At 44.6% G+C, this 16089-nt stretch overlaps 1 protein-coding gene and 1 pseudogene across 1 annotated transcript; one reads left to right on the forward strand and one right to left on the reverse strand.

Annotated features, from left to right (window-relative positions):
• Positions 1–621: 621 nt before the first annotated feature.
• On the reverse strand, positions 622–4542 carry Arf6 (ADP ribosylation factor 6). The gene is made up of 2 exons (XM_057782853.1): positions 4408–4542; positions 622–4307 (listed from the first exon to the last, which is right to left on the reverse strand). Exon 2 carries the CDS (start codon positions 3835–3837, stop codon positions 3310–3312), a length of 528 nt encoding a protein of 175 aa, XP_057638836.1. The 5' UTR covers positions 3838–4307; positions 4408–4542; the 3' UTR covers positions 622–3309.
• A 4348-nt stretch (positions 4543–8890) lies between these two features.
• On the forward strand, positions 8891–9635 carry LOC130882275 (40S ribosomal protein S3a-like; annotated as a pseudogene).
• The last annotated feature ends 6454 nt before the right edge of the window (positions 9636–16089 follow it).

Genomic DNA, 16089 nt, shown 5'->3' on the forward strand with positions numbered 1-16089 from the left:
TTCAAGCTATTCATACACAATTTTACCTTTCACATGGCTATAATTCTGCCCTTATTATCAAACAAGCAACTCTGAACTCTAAAAAGAATTTTAAAATCCAACTATTAAAGATTAAGACAACTAAAAAAAGGAAGCCAATTCCTTACCAACACAATTTTGTACTTTCAAAATGCTAAGACTGTAATTTGAAAAATGAAGAATAGACTCCTGAGGTAGAGATGGTAGCACAGGCTTGTAACTCTAACTATTTAGGAAGATGAAGTAAGGATCACAAGTTCAAAGTCCACCTGAGCAACTAAGCAAGTCCCTATCTCAAAATAAAAACAAAGGCAAAAAAAAGGGTCAAGGATGTGCCAGCATGTGATGGAGCACTTGCCTAGTCTCTACAAGGTGGAGGGGAGACCTCAGATCTTCAACTGTTACTCCCCTTGGTTGTCACAAAACACTGGTGAAATTAAAACAGGAAATACCGTAAACAGCCACTATTGGGGAGGGGAATCTTTATCTTTTATAAAGTCAGGTGAGTCTCAAATTCACATTTTACCATATATCCTTGGAGAGTAACATGGCCCAATACACCAGTACATCCCACTTATCTATTCCAAGTAACATAACGTGAGAAACTGCACTGTGTAATTCCTTTATTTTCTGCATGTTAGTGCTTCAGCAACACTACAACCATAAAGAACAATTCCAAGTACTGCACTTTTTAGCTGGGGGAGGGGGATCACAGTCTACAGACTCATTTACTTATATCAGACAAGATTAACCTCATTCAGAACTTACTGCAAGTTTATAAATTCACACAAATACAGAAATTGATGCAATTAAACAAAATCTTTAGGACCTTATTGTTTTAATTCTTCCATTATAACTTTTTCTGCAGGCTCAATTTCCTGCTTCATAATCACCAATGGTTATGGTTCAATTTAACTACATCAATTATGAACCTTTTATAGATACTCTTAAAGAAATGTAAGTGAAAATTACAGTTTCTTTCCAAAAGGTTTAAGGTTTTCAAATTTCAAATGTTTCCCCCTCCCACCTTTTCAGACACGTCAAATAAACTAAAAACAACCCATCTCGCCTGCAACACTCAGTAATAGCAATCACTGTATAAAATTTTAACTATGCCCCCAGTTATTTTAAGACACACAAAAAAATGGCTGTCTACCAATCTGTCACAAGTTAGAATACTACATTTAAGAATCAACATGAGGGTTTCAAGTTTCCTCCAGTTTAGGCATTTATACCTTTGTGCTTATTTTGTTTCAGGATGTTACTATAGCATTGATATTTGTATAACCATATTTATGTACCTTAAAATGTAATCATTTAAAACACTAAGAATTACATTTACGGTGGAGCTTTGGGAATTTTAAAAAGCAACTATATGTTCTTAAATATGTGAATCAGCCTCATTTCTAGAGATATTTTTATTAATGTGAAACTGATAACTTTAGGCTTTAGTTGCATCTTGAATTCAAAAATCCCTCTGCACCAATAGGAGCCTACAACATAGCACCTTTTCTCATCTGCTTTAAGTTTTCCTTACAGCTTGTTTCTGTATAGCCTTCTGTTTCTCATACATCTTTGGTAAAAGCTCCATTATACAATATGGCCAAAACATGAAGGACCAATACTGTGCAACTATACCATGATATCCGGCTTGATTTTAATTTTCAGACACCCTCATAAACAAAACCATTCCACCTTTTCCTGTATACTGCCCTTGCAGGCTACACTTCTGAAATTCCCTAAGTTTAACTCCTTGACGATCACTACATTAATCCTTAAGGCTACATAAGAACCAGATGCTGCTTCACAATTTTGAATCAACACTAACATTTGGTTCAGAATATTACCATAGTGGTCTCAATCTAGCAACTGGTCCTAACCAGCTCATCTTGTTAAGATCTGGGTTATCACCAGTGAGCACAATGCTTACCCTTAAAAGAAAAATAGGTTTACATTCATTGTCTTCTGTAGGTTCTTTCTCTCCTTCCTACTTCTCCTTGTCACCCCTCCAGTCTACACCACTCACTCAGCACATTTCCTTCCTTAAGGAGAAACTGTATGACTGAACCAACAGGATATCTATATGCATGAGTTAATCCTACAATCAAGCAAAACTAAACACTTTTTAAATAAAACATCTTTTCCAGTGTTTTAATTAATGGAGATGTAGATCACATTTATAAAGAAAGTCATATATCTTCAGTTTAAGCAGTTGCTGTGATGTGACAACAGGAATGTGTGTTTTTCCAGCTAGGTAAAAAGGTGCATGTAATTTGACTTTTTCAATGTTTTATTAGCAAACAAAGCAAATGTTTAGTAATTTTAAAGCTACTGGTCTTAAAACATTTGAAACAAGGTAACATACTCTGATTTTGCCCGAAAGTCACTTAAAATATCTACAAATATTTCATCTGTGTGTGGCGTACACCATTATTGCTCCATTTTCTGGAAAGAGTTTATTTTTAAAGGTAAGAAAGGGAACCAGCAAAGTTAGCAACTTTGCCGTGAAAAAGATCTGCACCCTCTTACAGGGGAGCTGTTTCAGGCAGCGAAAGTTAGCTACGTAGGGGAGCTTGAGTTTGCCCTACTCATGCACGCTAAGAGCTGACACTTCAAGGGACTTCTCCCATTGCCTGTTTAACACACTCGTGTGCAACTGGAACATTACACTGGTATTACTCATTAGCTTGCCACTGTGGGCTAAATTCACCATACTGGTCTTGGATAGAAAAGGTCACATTTGAAATTGCTAAAGTTAGCGCTAACAAGGAAGGGGGACAAGGCCTTAAATATAAAAGACAAACGGCAGTTTGATTAAGCAATAATTTTCAGTTTACTAGATGAAACAGACTTGCAACATAGTCTGCATGAATGCAAAATAAGCCATCTACAGCAAGTGATAAGAAACGGGGCAAAAAGGAAAAAAGCATACATTGGGGGGAAAAAAGATCCTCTCGAAATAAAAAAATCAAACCATTATTATAAAGGACTTTACCAAGAGCTGCTATTACCCCACCCCGTTTGCTTGGAAGTCACAAGAGCATCTAGCACTGTATTCGTGTCAAATATCAGATCAGATCAGCGCACCCTAACGCAAAGCCAAAAAAGAAAAAAAAAGAAAAAGAAAAAGGAAACAAAGAAAACCCCAACCCCACTAAACGGTAGAACAGTAACTCCAGAGTTCAGATTCAAAAAGAAAGTGGCAATTGAAAGAGGTTGATGATGGTGGCGATAATCCTATGAATGGGTTTTTGATTTCTCTCCTTCCGGGGGATGGGTGGAGGATGCTCATTACGATTTGTAGTTAGAGGTTAACCATGTGAGCCCCTCATAGAGTCCGTCCCCGGTGGTGGCACAGGAGGGCTGCACATACCAGTTCCTGTCCCGAATCCGGGTCAGGCCCAGTTTCTCCTGGATCTCATGGGGTTTCATGGCATCGGGCAGGTCCTGCTTGTTGGCGAAGATGAGGATTATGGCGTCCCTCATCTCCCGGTCATTGATAATGCGGTGCAGCTCCTGGCGGGCCTCGTCGATGCGGTCGCGGTCGGCGCAGTCCACCACGAAGATCAGACCCTGGGTCCCGGTGTAGTAATGCCGCCAGAGCGGCCGGATCTTGTCCTGGCCGCCCACGTCCCACACGTTGAACTTGACGTTTTTGTAAGTCACCGTCTCCACGTTGAAGCCCACCGTGGGAATGGTGGTCACCGACTGGCCCAGCTTCAACTTGTACAGGATCGTGGTCTTGCCGGCCGCGTCCAGGCCCAGCATGAGGATCCGCATTTCCTTGTTCCCGAAGATCTTGGATAGCACCTTCCCCATCGCGTCGGAGGAGCCGGGGCCGGGGGCATTCAGGTGTCCCGGGTCCCCTCTGCCTACACCACCGCCGCCGCCGCGAGATCGAAACGGAGCCGCCCCGCCGCGAGGACGCCCAGCGGCCCTGCGCGAAGCTGCCTGCTAGGGGCAGGGGCCCGGCCTGCGCTCACTCGGGCATCGCCCGCCGCCGGGGCCCTGCGTCTGCGCCGGGAGAGAGAGCCGCCGCCCTGCTGAGGCGAGGCGCGGCGAGGCGCGGCCGGCCCGGAACTGCCCTTCCCCCCGCGGGCGCCGCGCGAGCGCCGCCGACAGCTCCTGCTCCGCCGCGGCTGCCGCCTCGACACGCGCGCGGCCGGCTCAACCGCGACCCTCCCGCCGGCCCGCGAGCACCGGGCTTCGATCCCGACCCGGGTCACCCGACGAGGAGCGCGGCTCGGCGCCCCGTCAGGTCATGGATCCTCGCGGGAACTCGCTGCCGCCTGCAGGGACACAGAGAGGGAGAAGGGGAGTTACCGCCGGGACTCCGTGAGTGCGGAGGCCGACGCGGCCCGCCTCCCGGGGATCGGCCCGTGAGGTTACCTCCAGCCGCCGCCCCAAGCGCGGGCTTCCCTCCGGCCTCCACCTCCTCCTCCCAGCTCTGCCGCCGCCGCCGCTGCCGGAAAAGGCGCCGAGGAAACCGCCTCACTTCCCCTCCCGACTGCGCCTGCGCGACTCGGGCCGACCGTTCGGAAGAGCGCGACCTCTGGAAGGAGAGTGGCCCGCGCGCCTGACGTCACGGGCGCCACGCGCCGGGGGGCGGGGCTACGGCGGCTCGCAGGGCTCGAGGAGGCGCCTCGCGGAAGCCGCCGGCGCGGGGCTGGCCGCGCGCCCACCTGTCGCTCTCCGAGCGTCTACCCGGTTTTTCTCCTCCGCTACCCGGAGACCGGGGAGCCAAACCACTTGGGCGTGGGCTTCGTCGTCCCTCGAGGCCGACGCCCCCTCCCACGCAGCCGAGGCTTGTTCCCAGACTCCCCGCGCGAGGTCTCTCCCGCTCGCCCCAAGCCTTCCTGCGCCCGGGTCTCCTTTTTACCCCGTCGCCTCCCGACTTCCTCCAGTTTTCTGGAAGACACGTGGAAGGTCGGCGTTGGCACAGAATCCGTCAGTCCAAGTAGCGCGCACTTTTTCTAGTCTCGGGTTTGCTCCTAGACCCTGCCTTTGAACGTTTAAACTCGCTCTCTTTGTAAACCTCGTCAGAACCACCCACATTTCCTAGGAAAAGAGGATCAGGGTCGACGAGATGGCTCTGGTGCCAGGCACCGCGAATGAGGGCCCGCGCTCCATCTCCAGAACCCTAAACAACTCCCTTAAATTGACCTCTGGACTCCACGGATAATAAGAAAACCTAGTTGAGTTTTGGTTTTGGTTTTAAATACTCTTTCATTTAGTGTGTGCGTGCGCGCAAGAGGTCAGAGGACAACTTGCCAGGGTCAATCCTCTTCCATCATGCTGGTCCTAGGTATTAAACTCAAGTTAGCAACCATCACCATCTTGCTGATCCTGGAAACCTTTTTGTATTAAATGGATAGTGTTAAGGTTAGAATAGAGTAAAACTTTAAGTATCAAATAAGGGCAAAAATAAACGCAAGGGGAGAAAAGCAGGGAAGTTAAAAGAAGTTGTTACAACAGCGGATGATAATTTACTGCTTCTATTTTATAAGTTAAGAAAATTGGAAGCCACTGGCGAGTCATGGTGGCTCAAGCCTATCCCAGAACTGATGACGGTGAGGAGGCCAAAGAGTTGCCACAAACTCTAGGTCCGCCTAGGCCTAAGCTAGAGTGTATGTCACTGGTTGACAAGTAATACATGTAATGTTTATTTCAGGCTGGATTCCCAGGCCGGCCTCATTCACTGTGTAGCTCAGGATGATCATGAAACTATACTCCAGCCTCCACCTCCCAGGATACAGGGTAAGGTTACCGGTGTGACCCAATTTATGGAACCCAGGCTTTCCGCGTGGGTGCTGACTGAAGATTCGAACTCTGGTACTTAACGCTTACGGGTGAAGTGCTTTTTATCCACTGAGCCATCTCCCCAACTCCAATAATAAAATATTAAAGAATAATTACAATACAAAAGCATTAACAATAGCCAGAACATAGTCACTGAGACAGAATTTTAAACTTTGTATACCATGCCACTTTTTAAAAATAGGTCAGTTTGGAGTCTGGCTGAGATGGTTCGGTGGTTAAAGCTTGCTACCACCCCTGACTTGAATTCAATCCTTGAGATCCACATGGTGGAAGGAGACCTAACTCCTACAGGTTGTTCTCTGAACTCCACTAGCACGCAGTGGCACACACACACCAAATAAAGCATAGTTTTACAAAATAGGTTTGCCAGGTGGTGCTAGCACACACCTGTAATCCTAGCACTCAGGAGGCAGAGGCAGGCAGATGTCTGCGAGTTTGACGCCAGCTGGTCCACAAAGTGAGTTCCAGTTCAACCAGAGCTGTAACACAGAGAAACCCCGTCTTGAAAAGCCAATAAATGATAAATAGATTAAAAAATGTAAGATGGTATATTCCTTTGACCCCAGCACTTAGGAGGCATAGGCTGATGTATATCTGAGGCCAACGTGGTCTACATATCAAGCTTCAGGACAGCTAAGGTTACATAGTGGAGTCTTGTTTGTTTTTTTTTTTAAAGTAATAAATTTTAATATAATCAAAAGACTTCTAAGTGGTAACAATTTAGGCAACTATTAAACCATACCACGGATGAAGCATTTTATTTTCTTGATTCCTTCTGGGGAATAATTTTTATTTGAATTCTTATTATCTTATTTGTGGTACATAACAGTTGGTCTCATTTTGACATTTTCAAATATGTACATAATACTTTTCAACCGTACTCACCCTCGGTTACCTTTTCTTAATCCCCTTTACACTGATTTCCTTTTTTCAACTAGGACCCCTTCTGCTTTCTTGCTTTTTTTTTTTTTTTTTAATTTTTTGAGACACATTGGGGTTGTTTACAGGAACATGGGCACCTTACCAGTGCTATGACCCTGAAATCATGCCTCTCCCTCCCCTTTCAATCATTAACTGCCTATAAACTTGGAAGAGGAGAGATACATAAGCCCTCCCCACCTCCATGATAGGGTATTTACAGACCCTGTCTCCTGCAGGGAGGTAATCATGGCTGTTGACAGAGCAGTTCAAGAGCCAGGTCACGCCATACCTGGAAGTCTGTCCCATCCTTTCCCTCTCCTTCCCAGTATCTTAGATTCTTCCATGATATTCTCTGACTTTGGAGGGGGTAGTATAGATGGACTGTTTATGGCTTGGCACTCCCAGTCATTATGAGTCTCTGCCGTCATTGCTGCCCACTGCAGAGCAGAGTTGACAACACTACAGGCATAAACAGTTACTTAGAAGGCAACTTTGATAGGTACATCAGGTCTGTTTAACAAGACACCAGCAGTAGCTTTCCCGGTGGGGCCCGTGACCTCCCAAGCCATATCTTTTTGGCCAGGTTACAGTATCAGGCACGAATTCCCTCCTGTGGAGCAGGCATAAATACCAATCAGAGAGCTGGTTACTCTCCTAACAGGATCACCATGGCTGCAGCAGTGGGCTCGTCTTGCCTGGTCAGTCAGTACTGTTGCACAAAGGAGTCTCCGCGGAGTGAGCATGTGGATGACAACTCTCCCGGTGCCCTCCGAAGCACTCCTCGTGCTTTAAGGGCTGGCCAGCAGGAGGCTGCTTCCTGCCCAGTTTCAGTTTAATTTCCTTATGTACTGTGACGAAGATATGTGGCATTTTCAGCCACTGAGTCTTACCGACTGCCATCTTACACCATCACAGCAGGGCTTCTTGCTCTTGTCTACATCACAGTCATTGGGTCAGCCCTTCCCCACCCCACACTCCCTCCTACTCTCCGCAGTTCCTGGTAATGACTATGCTCTCCATTTCCATGAATCCAACTTTTTACACTTTTTTTTTTCTGTGCCTGGAACATTGAAAAAAATGTTTTTAATTTTTATTTGGTTGATTTTGTGTGTAGTTTTTGGTTTTTTGTTATTGTTTTGTTTTCAAGACAGGGTTCCTCTGTGTAATAGCCCTGGCTGACCTGGAACTCGCTCTGTAGACCAGGCTGGCCTTTAACTCATAGAAATCCACCTGCCTTTGCCTCCCAAGTGCTGGGATCAAAGGTGTGCGCCACCACCACCCGGCTATGGAAACAGTTTTTGAAGTAAAATTTAAAGCCAGGAGTGGTGGCTAAAGCTTGTTATTCCAGTTCTTGGGAAGGCAAGGCAGGAGGATCACTGAAAATTCAAAGCCAGTCTAGGTAACAGTGTCCCCAAAACAAAGAAGACTCAGCATGATGGTTCATCCCTTCCATCACAGCAGAGACAGAGGAGGCAGATCTATGTGAGCTTAAGGCCAGCTTGGTTTACATACAGAGTTCCAGCCAGGGCTATATAGTGAGACTCTGTCTCAGTAAAAAGAAAAAACAAAATCAAACACTTTTCAATTTTGAAAATAACATTTCCATCCAGTTAAATAGTTTATGAACAAACTAGCATTTGCATGTATCTGTTTACTGTTGTTGCCATTTTTGTTCTTGCAGAACTGGGGCTTGAACACATGGCCCTGAACTGTGGTAGAACATGGTAGGCTGGCAGTTTACGCTGAGCTGTAGACTTTCCATAGCTGTCCAGGCCAGCCTTGAACTTACAGCAGTCTTTCTGTGTCCTCCTCCCAATAACATTTGTGTTTATGAAACAAAATATTATATTTCTTTACTGGTCCTGTTTTATTAATTTATTTTAAGCAGAAACAAATAAAAACAAACTAAAGAAAACATGGAAAACTAGAAGCCTATAATCTCAGCACTGAAGAGACTGAGGCAGGAAGGACTGCCCAAAGTGGTGTTGAACTTGTCAACCTCTGCCTTAGTGCAATAGGATTATAATACACCCAACTTAAAAGGCTTTTTAATGAGCGAAAACAGTAAAAATTGAGACTCAACACAGAACTGGACAATGTACCGATGTCCTTTTGGTTCTCTGAGAGCACCATGGTAGTCAGCAAGAACAAATGCCTAATGAAAGGCGGCCAGAAGAAAGAGGTTGATCCATTTTCTAAGACAGAATGGCACGATGGGAGCTTGGCATGATTGGCATATAGCTCCAGTTATGTTATTAAAAACATTGGAAAATCCGAAGTCACAAGAACTCAGGGAAGCAACACTGCATCTGATGGCCTCGAGGGCCACGTGTTTAAAGTGAGTTTTGCTGAGCTACAGAATAACAAAGTTGCATTTAGAAAATTGAAGGTAATCACTGAAGATGTTCATAGTAAAAATGTCTGACTACTTCCATGGCATGGCTCTTACCCTGGACAAAATGCATTCCATGGTCAAAAAGTGCAGACCATGACTGAAGCTCATGTTGATGTCAGAACCACTGATGGTTACCTGCTTCATCTGTTTTGTGTTGGTTTCACTAAAACCAGAAATAACCAGATGCACAAAAGTCCTATGCGCAGTATCACCAGGTCCACCAGATCTGGAAAAAGATGGAAATCGTGCCCTGAGAAGTGCAGACAAATGACTTGAAGGGAGTGGTTAGCAAATTGTTTCCAGACAATGTGGGGAAAGATACAGAAAAGCCTTGATATTCCATTCATCTGTTTCACACTGTCTGTGTTAGAAAAGGAAAAATGCCCAAGAAACCCGAGTTTGAATGAGAAGACTCATGGAGCTCCATGGTGAAGGTTCTGGAAAAACTACTGGTGACAAGACTGTTGTGAAAGGTGAATGAGCTGATGTAAAATCCAGGCTTTTAATAGAGACAAATAAAAAGTCCTCTTTGTGAAAAAAAATTAAAGAAAATCATTTCATGTGCAAATATTCTTTGGTACTTTTATTTTTTTATTTTTTATTTTTTTTTTTTTTTGGTTTTTCGAGACAGGGTTTCTCTGTGGTTTTGGAGCCTGTCCTGGAACTAGCTCTTGTAGACCAGGCTGGTCTCGAACTCACAGAGATCCGCCTGCCTCTGCCTCCCGAGTGCTGGGATTAAAGGCGTGCGCCACCACCGCCCGGCTCTTTGGTACTTTTAATGGATTCTTTTCTGAGGCAGGGTCCCTTGTAACCCCTTACCCTCCTGACTGCACCTCCCAAATGCCGAGATTAGAGGCATGACACTTAGTCCACATAATTAGATCCTTAAATTCTTGGCTTACATAGATGATTTACTCATTATTGATTATCAGTTTCTCTAATCCTGTCAGGGGAAAAAGTCTCTCTTCCATGAGTCAAGCAGTCCATCTTCTTGAAGAAACTGAGGCACAGAAAAAGGTGAGAAAGTTCTTTTTTTTTTTTTTTTTTTTTTGGTTTTTCAAGACAGGGTTTCTCTGTAGCTTTGGAGCCTGTCCTGGAACTCCCTTTGTAGACCAGGCTGGCCTCGAACTCCCAGAGATCCGCCTGCCTCTGCCTCCCGAGTGCTGGGATTAAAGGCGTGCGCCACCACCGCCCGGCAAGAAAAGAGAAAGTTCTTAAGATTAATAAATGAGCCATGCGGTGATGGTGCACACCGCTATTCCCAGCACTCAGGAAGCAGAGGCAAGTGGGTGAAGGAGGACGCTAAGCTAGCTGGGCGGGCCAGGACAAACAAGCAGCCCCCCCTCACTTAGAAGTGGGTCTCTTGAGTTCGAGGCCAGCCTGGTCTACAGAGCAAGTTCCAGCACAGCCAAGGTTACACAGAGAAACTTTGTCTCAGAAAAAAACAAACAAAATCAGTAAATGATGCAGAGCAGATTCAAATTGAGACTTATTTTTATTTATTTTGTTAAGGACTGGTGATAAGACAAGGTCCTGGGTAGTTATCATGCTGGCCCAAACTAATGATATGGACAAAGCCATCTTGAATTCCTCTTATTCTCCAAGTGTTGTGGTGACAGGCATACACCATCAGAGATGGCTTTTATTTTATTTTTTAAAATTAAGTCTTACTATGTAACCCAGAATGACCTCAGAATTAAAATCTTCCTGCCTCAACCTTCCAAGTGCTAAGAAAAATACAATTTTTAAAGAATCCACATCTGACATTCTTTCTCTCTGTGTACTGAATTGTTGTGTTTATGGGTGAACTCAGGAAGCTGGCTAGATCCATGGCTTTTAGCACTGACTGCTCATTTAAGTCACCTGAGGAGCTTCGTGATCACATGCCAGACCAATGGAGACAAAATATCTGAGGGCAGGGCTTGGGTTTTTTTCTTCCTTTTTCAAAACAATTCTGGTTTTGTTTGTTTTATTGATTAGCCAGTTTTGATTTTCCAGCCTCTCCTGGAACCTCTGCATAGCACAGGCTGGCTTCAAACTCATGGCATTCTGTTTGCCCCAACATCCCAACTGCTAGGGTCACAGGCATGTACCGCCACTCCTGACTCATCCTTTAGCTGTGTTTGAGCCTCGTGTGCAGCTGAGGTAGAGAACTACTTGCTAAGTTCTTCTCGCATCCAAAATTCTGTGAGGCTTGAATCCCATTTACTATCCCTCATCCCTAAAGTGATTCAGCTACACATACCTTTGCATAGTGTGATATGAGAATGGGGCCTTTCTCTCCTGTTTGGCCGTATTCCCAAATTAGGAGGAAGGGGAGATGAAGATGAGCGAGTAAATCCTCTACCCTGCCTTGGTGTTCCATAGGATTGGTGCGAGTTAGTTATGCTCAACCAATTAACTGATCGGCGTGTTGTTCCCAGGTTTGAATTTTGAGAGATTGAAAGTTCCAAAGTTTTCACTGAATGTGCACGCCTTTACTCCTAGCACTCCGGAGGCAGAGGCAGATGGACCTCTGTGAGTTCGAGGCTAGCCTGGTATATAGTGTAGACTACAGTTCCAGACCAGCCAGAGCTACATAGTGAAATCCTGTTTCAATCAGAAATTTGACTTTTTAAAATCAGAAGGAGAGTTTTAAGCTAAACCAAGATTATTATTTCAGCAGAAACTGGCACAGACTTTACACAGCTGATAGTCTTGGGTTATTTTTAAAGAACAGAGAGGCTCAGTCATTCAGGCTGCTTCACTAACTGAATATTATTCCAAACTTAATAATTAAGTCATAAAGCGGCACTCCATGCAGCATTTGCAGTGGCAATGTTGGGCCTGTACTATCAGCTCCTTGGTTGTCCTGTCTGATACAGTAACGTGCTGGAGGCATCTTGGTACAGATGGTGCTGTTCAGGAGATACTCAAGGGAAACCAGGCCTCTGATGACTTGTTCTTGTCCTTCAAAGGCCATTGCCATCCGACATTGTCATTTTCAAATGTATTGGGCTGCCTTAGCCATCCTGGAACAAATGCAGATTGGACAAGCTCTGGAGATTTCAACTGTAAAACTTCCCAACATCCAGATTTTCTGCTTTGTTCTGGTTTTACTTGTTTTCTCCTCTAAACACTGACGGATGATGATGATATATATATTCAAACACTAACTTCTAGTTGGTGACATCACCAACTAAATGGTACTAAACAGAGTCAATAAAGTATTTTACAAGTTTAGTGCTCCGGGTTGCTCTTTTGCCTCTGGATGGAATTTTGCATTTTTTTCTGCCTAACTTGATAATTTATAGGTTAATGGTCAACTTTTCAAATGAGTCCTCCTAGTGTCTAACTTGTAGTAACGTCCACTTTGTCTAGGAGAACATTCCATTCATACGATCCAGAAAAAAAGAGCTAACCTTCCATATTGCAACAAAGTAATTGGTAAACCAGCAAATTTACTAATTTAGAACTTGGAATAAAGTAACTTTAGTGCCATACAGTGTTGCTTTAAAGAGTGAGTAAGCAGAGTAATAAAAAGGAGGGAGGAGCATGGAGGAGGGGGTGAAGATGAGCATTGCAAGGAAGGGAGAGTTTGGAAATGCAGGTCAGGAGAAGGGGAAATGCCACCGAAAACATACCCAGGTAGGTTCATGTGAGACTTTCTGCTCCATAGCCTATGGAGATTTGGCTCTGTAAGCACACATAGTATGTGTACCAAGGACAAACACTGGAGCAGCTTTGATGCTGCTCAGAACCTTTGAACCACCAGTATGTGATTACCTGCAATAGATTCTACCCTGAGATACAGTTTTGAACACCGTGGCAAAGATTTATGAGTGTGGAAATGGTTGTAAAATCCTAGGTAGATGTTACACTGTAACCAATTTGACAACAGCATTTGAGTCTGTTTCTATTTTGAGAAAGAAGGATTTACACTACAGTAGATTTAGAAAGACACCTACTGAATTCTATGTCCACAAATAACAGCCCTGTCGCACAGGCTGTGGTGCTGAGGACAGGGTCACTGGTGGATACTGGGCCAGCCCTTTCTGTGCAGCCTTCACCGTGGGAAGGTCAGTTATCCTGTGCAGTGATTTCAGAGTCTGCGAGAGTAATGCCACAAAAGGGACACTCCAGAGACTTCAGAGCAGTCTTTAAGGTTTGACTTCATTTACAAATGCAAGAATGGATCTTTCTTCTGCTTATTATATCTTATTATCACCACAAGAAAAAAAAAAGTCCTATGAATTAACATGCTGATTATAGGATGTAACCTTGATTATGTAAGAAGATTGAGCTGGAACTTCGTAATAGATTTAACTGAGATTCTAGGAATAAAACACGTCCTGCTTCATGGACACCCAACACTCAAATGCCTTCAGGAACACCACCCCCAATACAAAACACAGAGCGGACTCCTGATGTCCATTTTTCAGGGATCCCTCAACACAGACATCTCTGACCACACCACCTGGTCCACAGAGAGACAAACTATTCTAATTACCTACTCTTCCTCCCCACTTCCTTTCCTCCCTCCCTCTCTCCTCGCCCTCTGCTGGGGATTGAACCTGCCTACCAGGATGACCACTGAGTATATCCTCACATTTTGTGTTTTGAGATGCAGTCTCACCAAGTAACCCAGGCTAGCCTCAAACCTGTGATCTTCCTGCTTTTGCTGCTAAGTACTAAAATCTTATGTGTGGAGCATGCTTGGCACTAATCAAATAGCAGTAATTTAAAATTAGATACAAGAGAAGATTATGCAATCTGTTTCTTCTCAATACATCTACCTGCTACTAACCAGGATCTGTGTCAAAGTCTATTCTTGGTGTCAGTGGATACCGGCTGATGATGTAAGTTGTCTTTTTCCAGGAGAAAGAAAGGAGCAGATATGTGGAGGGCACAGACCACTCCTCTATAGTTCCAGGTCCTTCCTTGGCTCTGTATGTCAACTCTTGAGCTTTATGAGACAGATTATATCTTCATATCAAATGACATTTCTTTTGTTAAGGCAAGCTCTAGTCAGCTTCTGTTACCTGTAAACAGAAGTTACAGCTTTACAAAACACGGCAAGGGAAAATATGCAGGGAAAATAATTTTAGCATCAAAACAATTGCATCAAGCTGGGCATGGAAATACATGTGTGTCATGTAGCACTCAGGAGGATATGACTGAAAGATGTGTTCAAGGTCAACCTGGACCACACAGCGTCACTGCAGGATGGAGTTAGAAGGGGACCTGGGCTCCCATTGCCACTTGACAGTACTGATCACTTGACCACTCTTTCCCACTGGGGTGATGAGAGGAGGCCTGGTGGAGAACCAGGATACCATAATGAGACCAGGCCCCTCACCATGCCCTGTTGTGACACTGCATATGTAATCTGTATTTGGGTTTTGTCCCCAATTTATAGTTGGGAATTCTCTGAACAATCAGCAGAGTAAAGGAAACATCTTATTACTCATTATAAACCCTTCCAGACACACCCATGTTTATTCTAATGAAGTGACTCCAGAGAGGTGGGTATCGCCTGATGAACCAACCATGTGACAAGGGGTTGGAATTTTGAGATATCAGGGGGAAAGGGGGGGGGTTGAGTTAGCCACTATCAGTCAATGCTAGTCAATCACACACTGTGGAACCTCTACAGCAGCCTAAATGTTCAGAGAGCTTTTGGATTGGTGAATACATCAAGGTCCCAAACGGCCGGCACCCATAGAAAGGCAGGGAAGCTCTGGGTGCCTTGTGCCACCACACCCTGACCAGACATCTTGCTCCTTTGGCTGTCCCAGTGTTGCACTGTATAAAGCAAGCTGGTGGTAGGAAAGTTCCTGCCTGAGCTCTGTGGGCTCCTTCAGCATCTTAGGAGCCCACAGGAGGAAGTCATAGTTTTAGGCCGTTGGTCCAAATACAAATTACCACTGTCAGCTCAAAACACAGCTCCCATCTCAAAGGGGCCAAGAGATGGTTTAGATGAGCCAAAGACGAGCGACCACGGCCTACGAAGACAGAGTCGAGTTGCCCCAGACATGTTCCAGTATGGAAACAGTTGCATGAGCTTTTTATATACTCACAGGACAACAACTAGAAAGTTCTAAATGGAGATATTTTCCAAGTTCATCAGTGGGAACATCAGGTAGGCAGATTACAACAGAGTGGAGAAAACTTTGGTTTTCTTGTGTGCTATCTGATGAGTCTCCGCTTCTGAGTTAATGGAAACTAGTCAGTGGTCTAAGCTAATGCATTTGACCTTATAACCAAAAGGATGTTACATCAGCCATAGATGTCTGCAATAATTGGCTACTAAAGAGACTAAAGGTGGCCTGAGATAATTTGGTTCCAGATCTGCAACATTCCAACTATCTAAAGTCATGACACTCTAATCAATCAGCCTTGCAGAATGTCTTAAGTTTGTCTTTTTTTCTGGAAATGTCAGTTCACACTTGGGACTTGAAACTGATACTCGAAACAGGAACATTCTATGTATGTATGTATGTATGTATGTATGTATGTATGCATGTATTCAGGGTCTCATGCCACCCAGCCTGGCTTTGAACTTGCTGTGTATCCAAGGATAACCTTAAATTCTTGATCCTCCTGCTTCCACCCTGCAACTGCTGAGATTCTAGGTATGTACCACCAAACTGAACCCTTAGCCAGCCGGCTCTGCACTGACTCGGGGTAGCTCCTGTCAGAACTGAGTCCAGAGTCTTACTAAACTGCTTAATGTGCGAGGAACACTTGGTCATCCCAGAAATGCTGTGAGTGAACAAGAAAGTGGTTTGTCTCTTACCCTTCACCCCCACTATCATCGTCTCCCGTGATAAAATGTCAGTGAGAACCAAGTGGATCAGTTATAAAGTCACTGCCTTTCTCGGCTAAAGCAGTTAGACAAGTCTAATGGGGAACCAGTGCCCCCACACCTGCCCAGGAGCATCTCCCAACCCTTT

This window comes from Chionomys nivalis, chromosome 10 (assembly GCF_950005125.1).
Source record: "Chionomys nivalis chromosome 10, mChiNiv1.1, whole genome shotgun sequence".
Lineage (NCBI taxonomy): Eukaryota > Metazoa > Chordata > Mammalia > Rodentia > Cricetidae > Chionomys > Chionomys nivalis.

Bases quoted from the DNA above. Each gene is read 5' to 3' on its own strand.
- Arf6 (XM_057782853.1), bottom strand. From the start codon at position 3,837: ATGGGGAAGGTGCTATCCAAGATCTTCGGGAACAAGGAAATGCGGATC.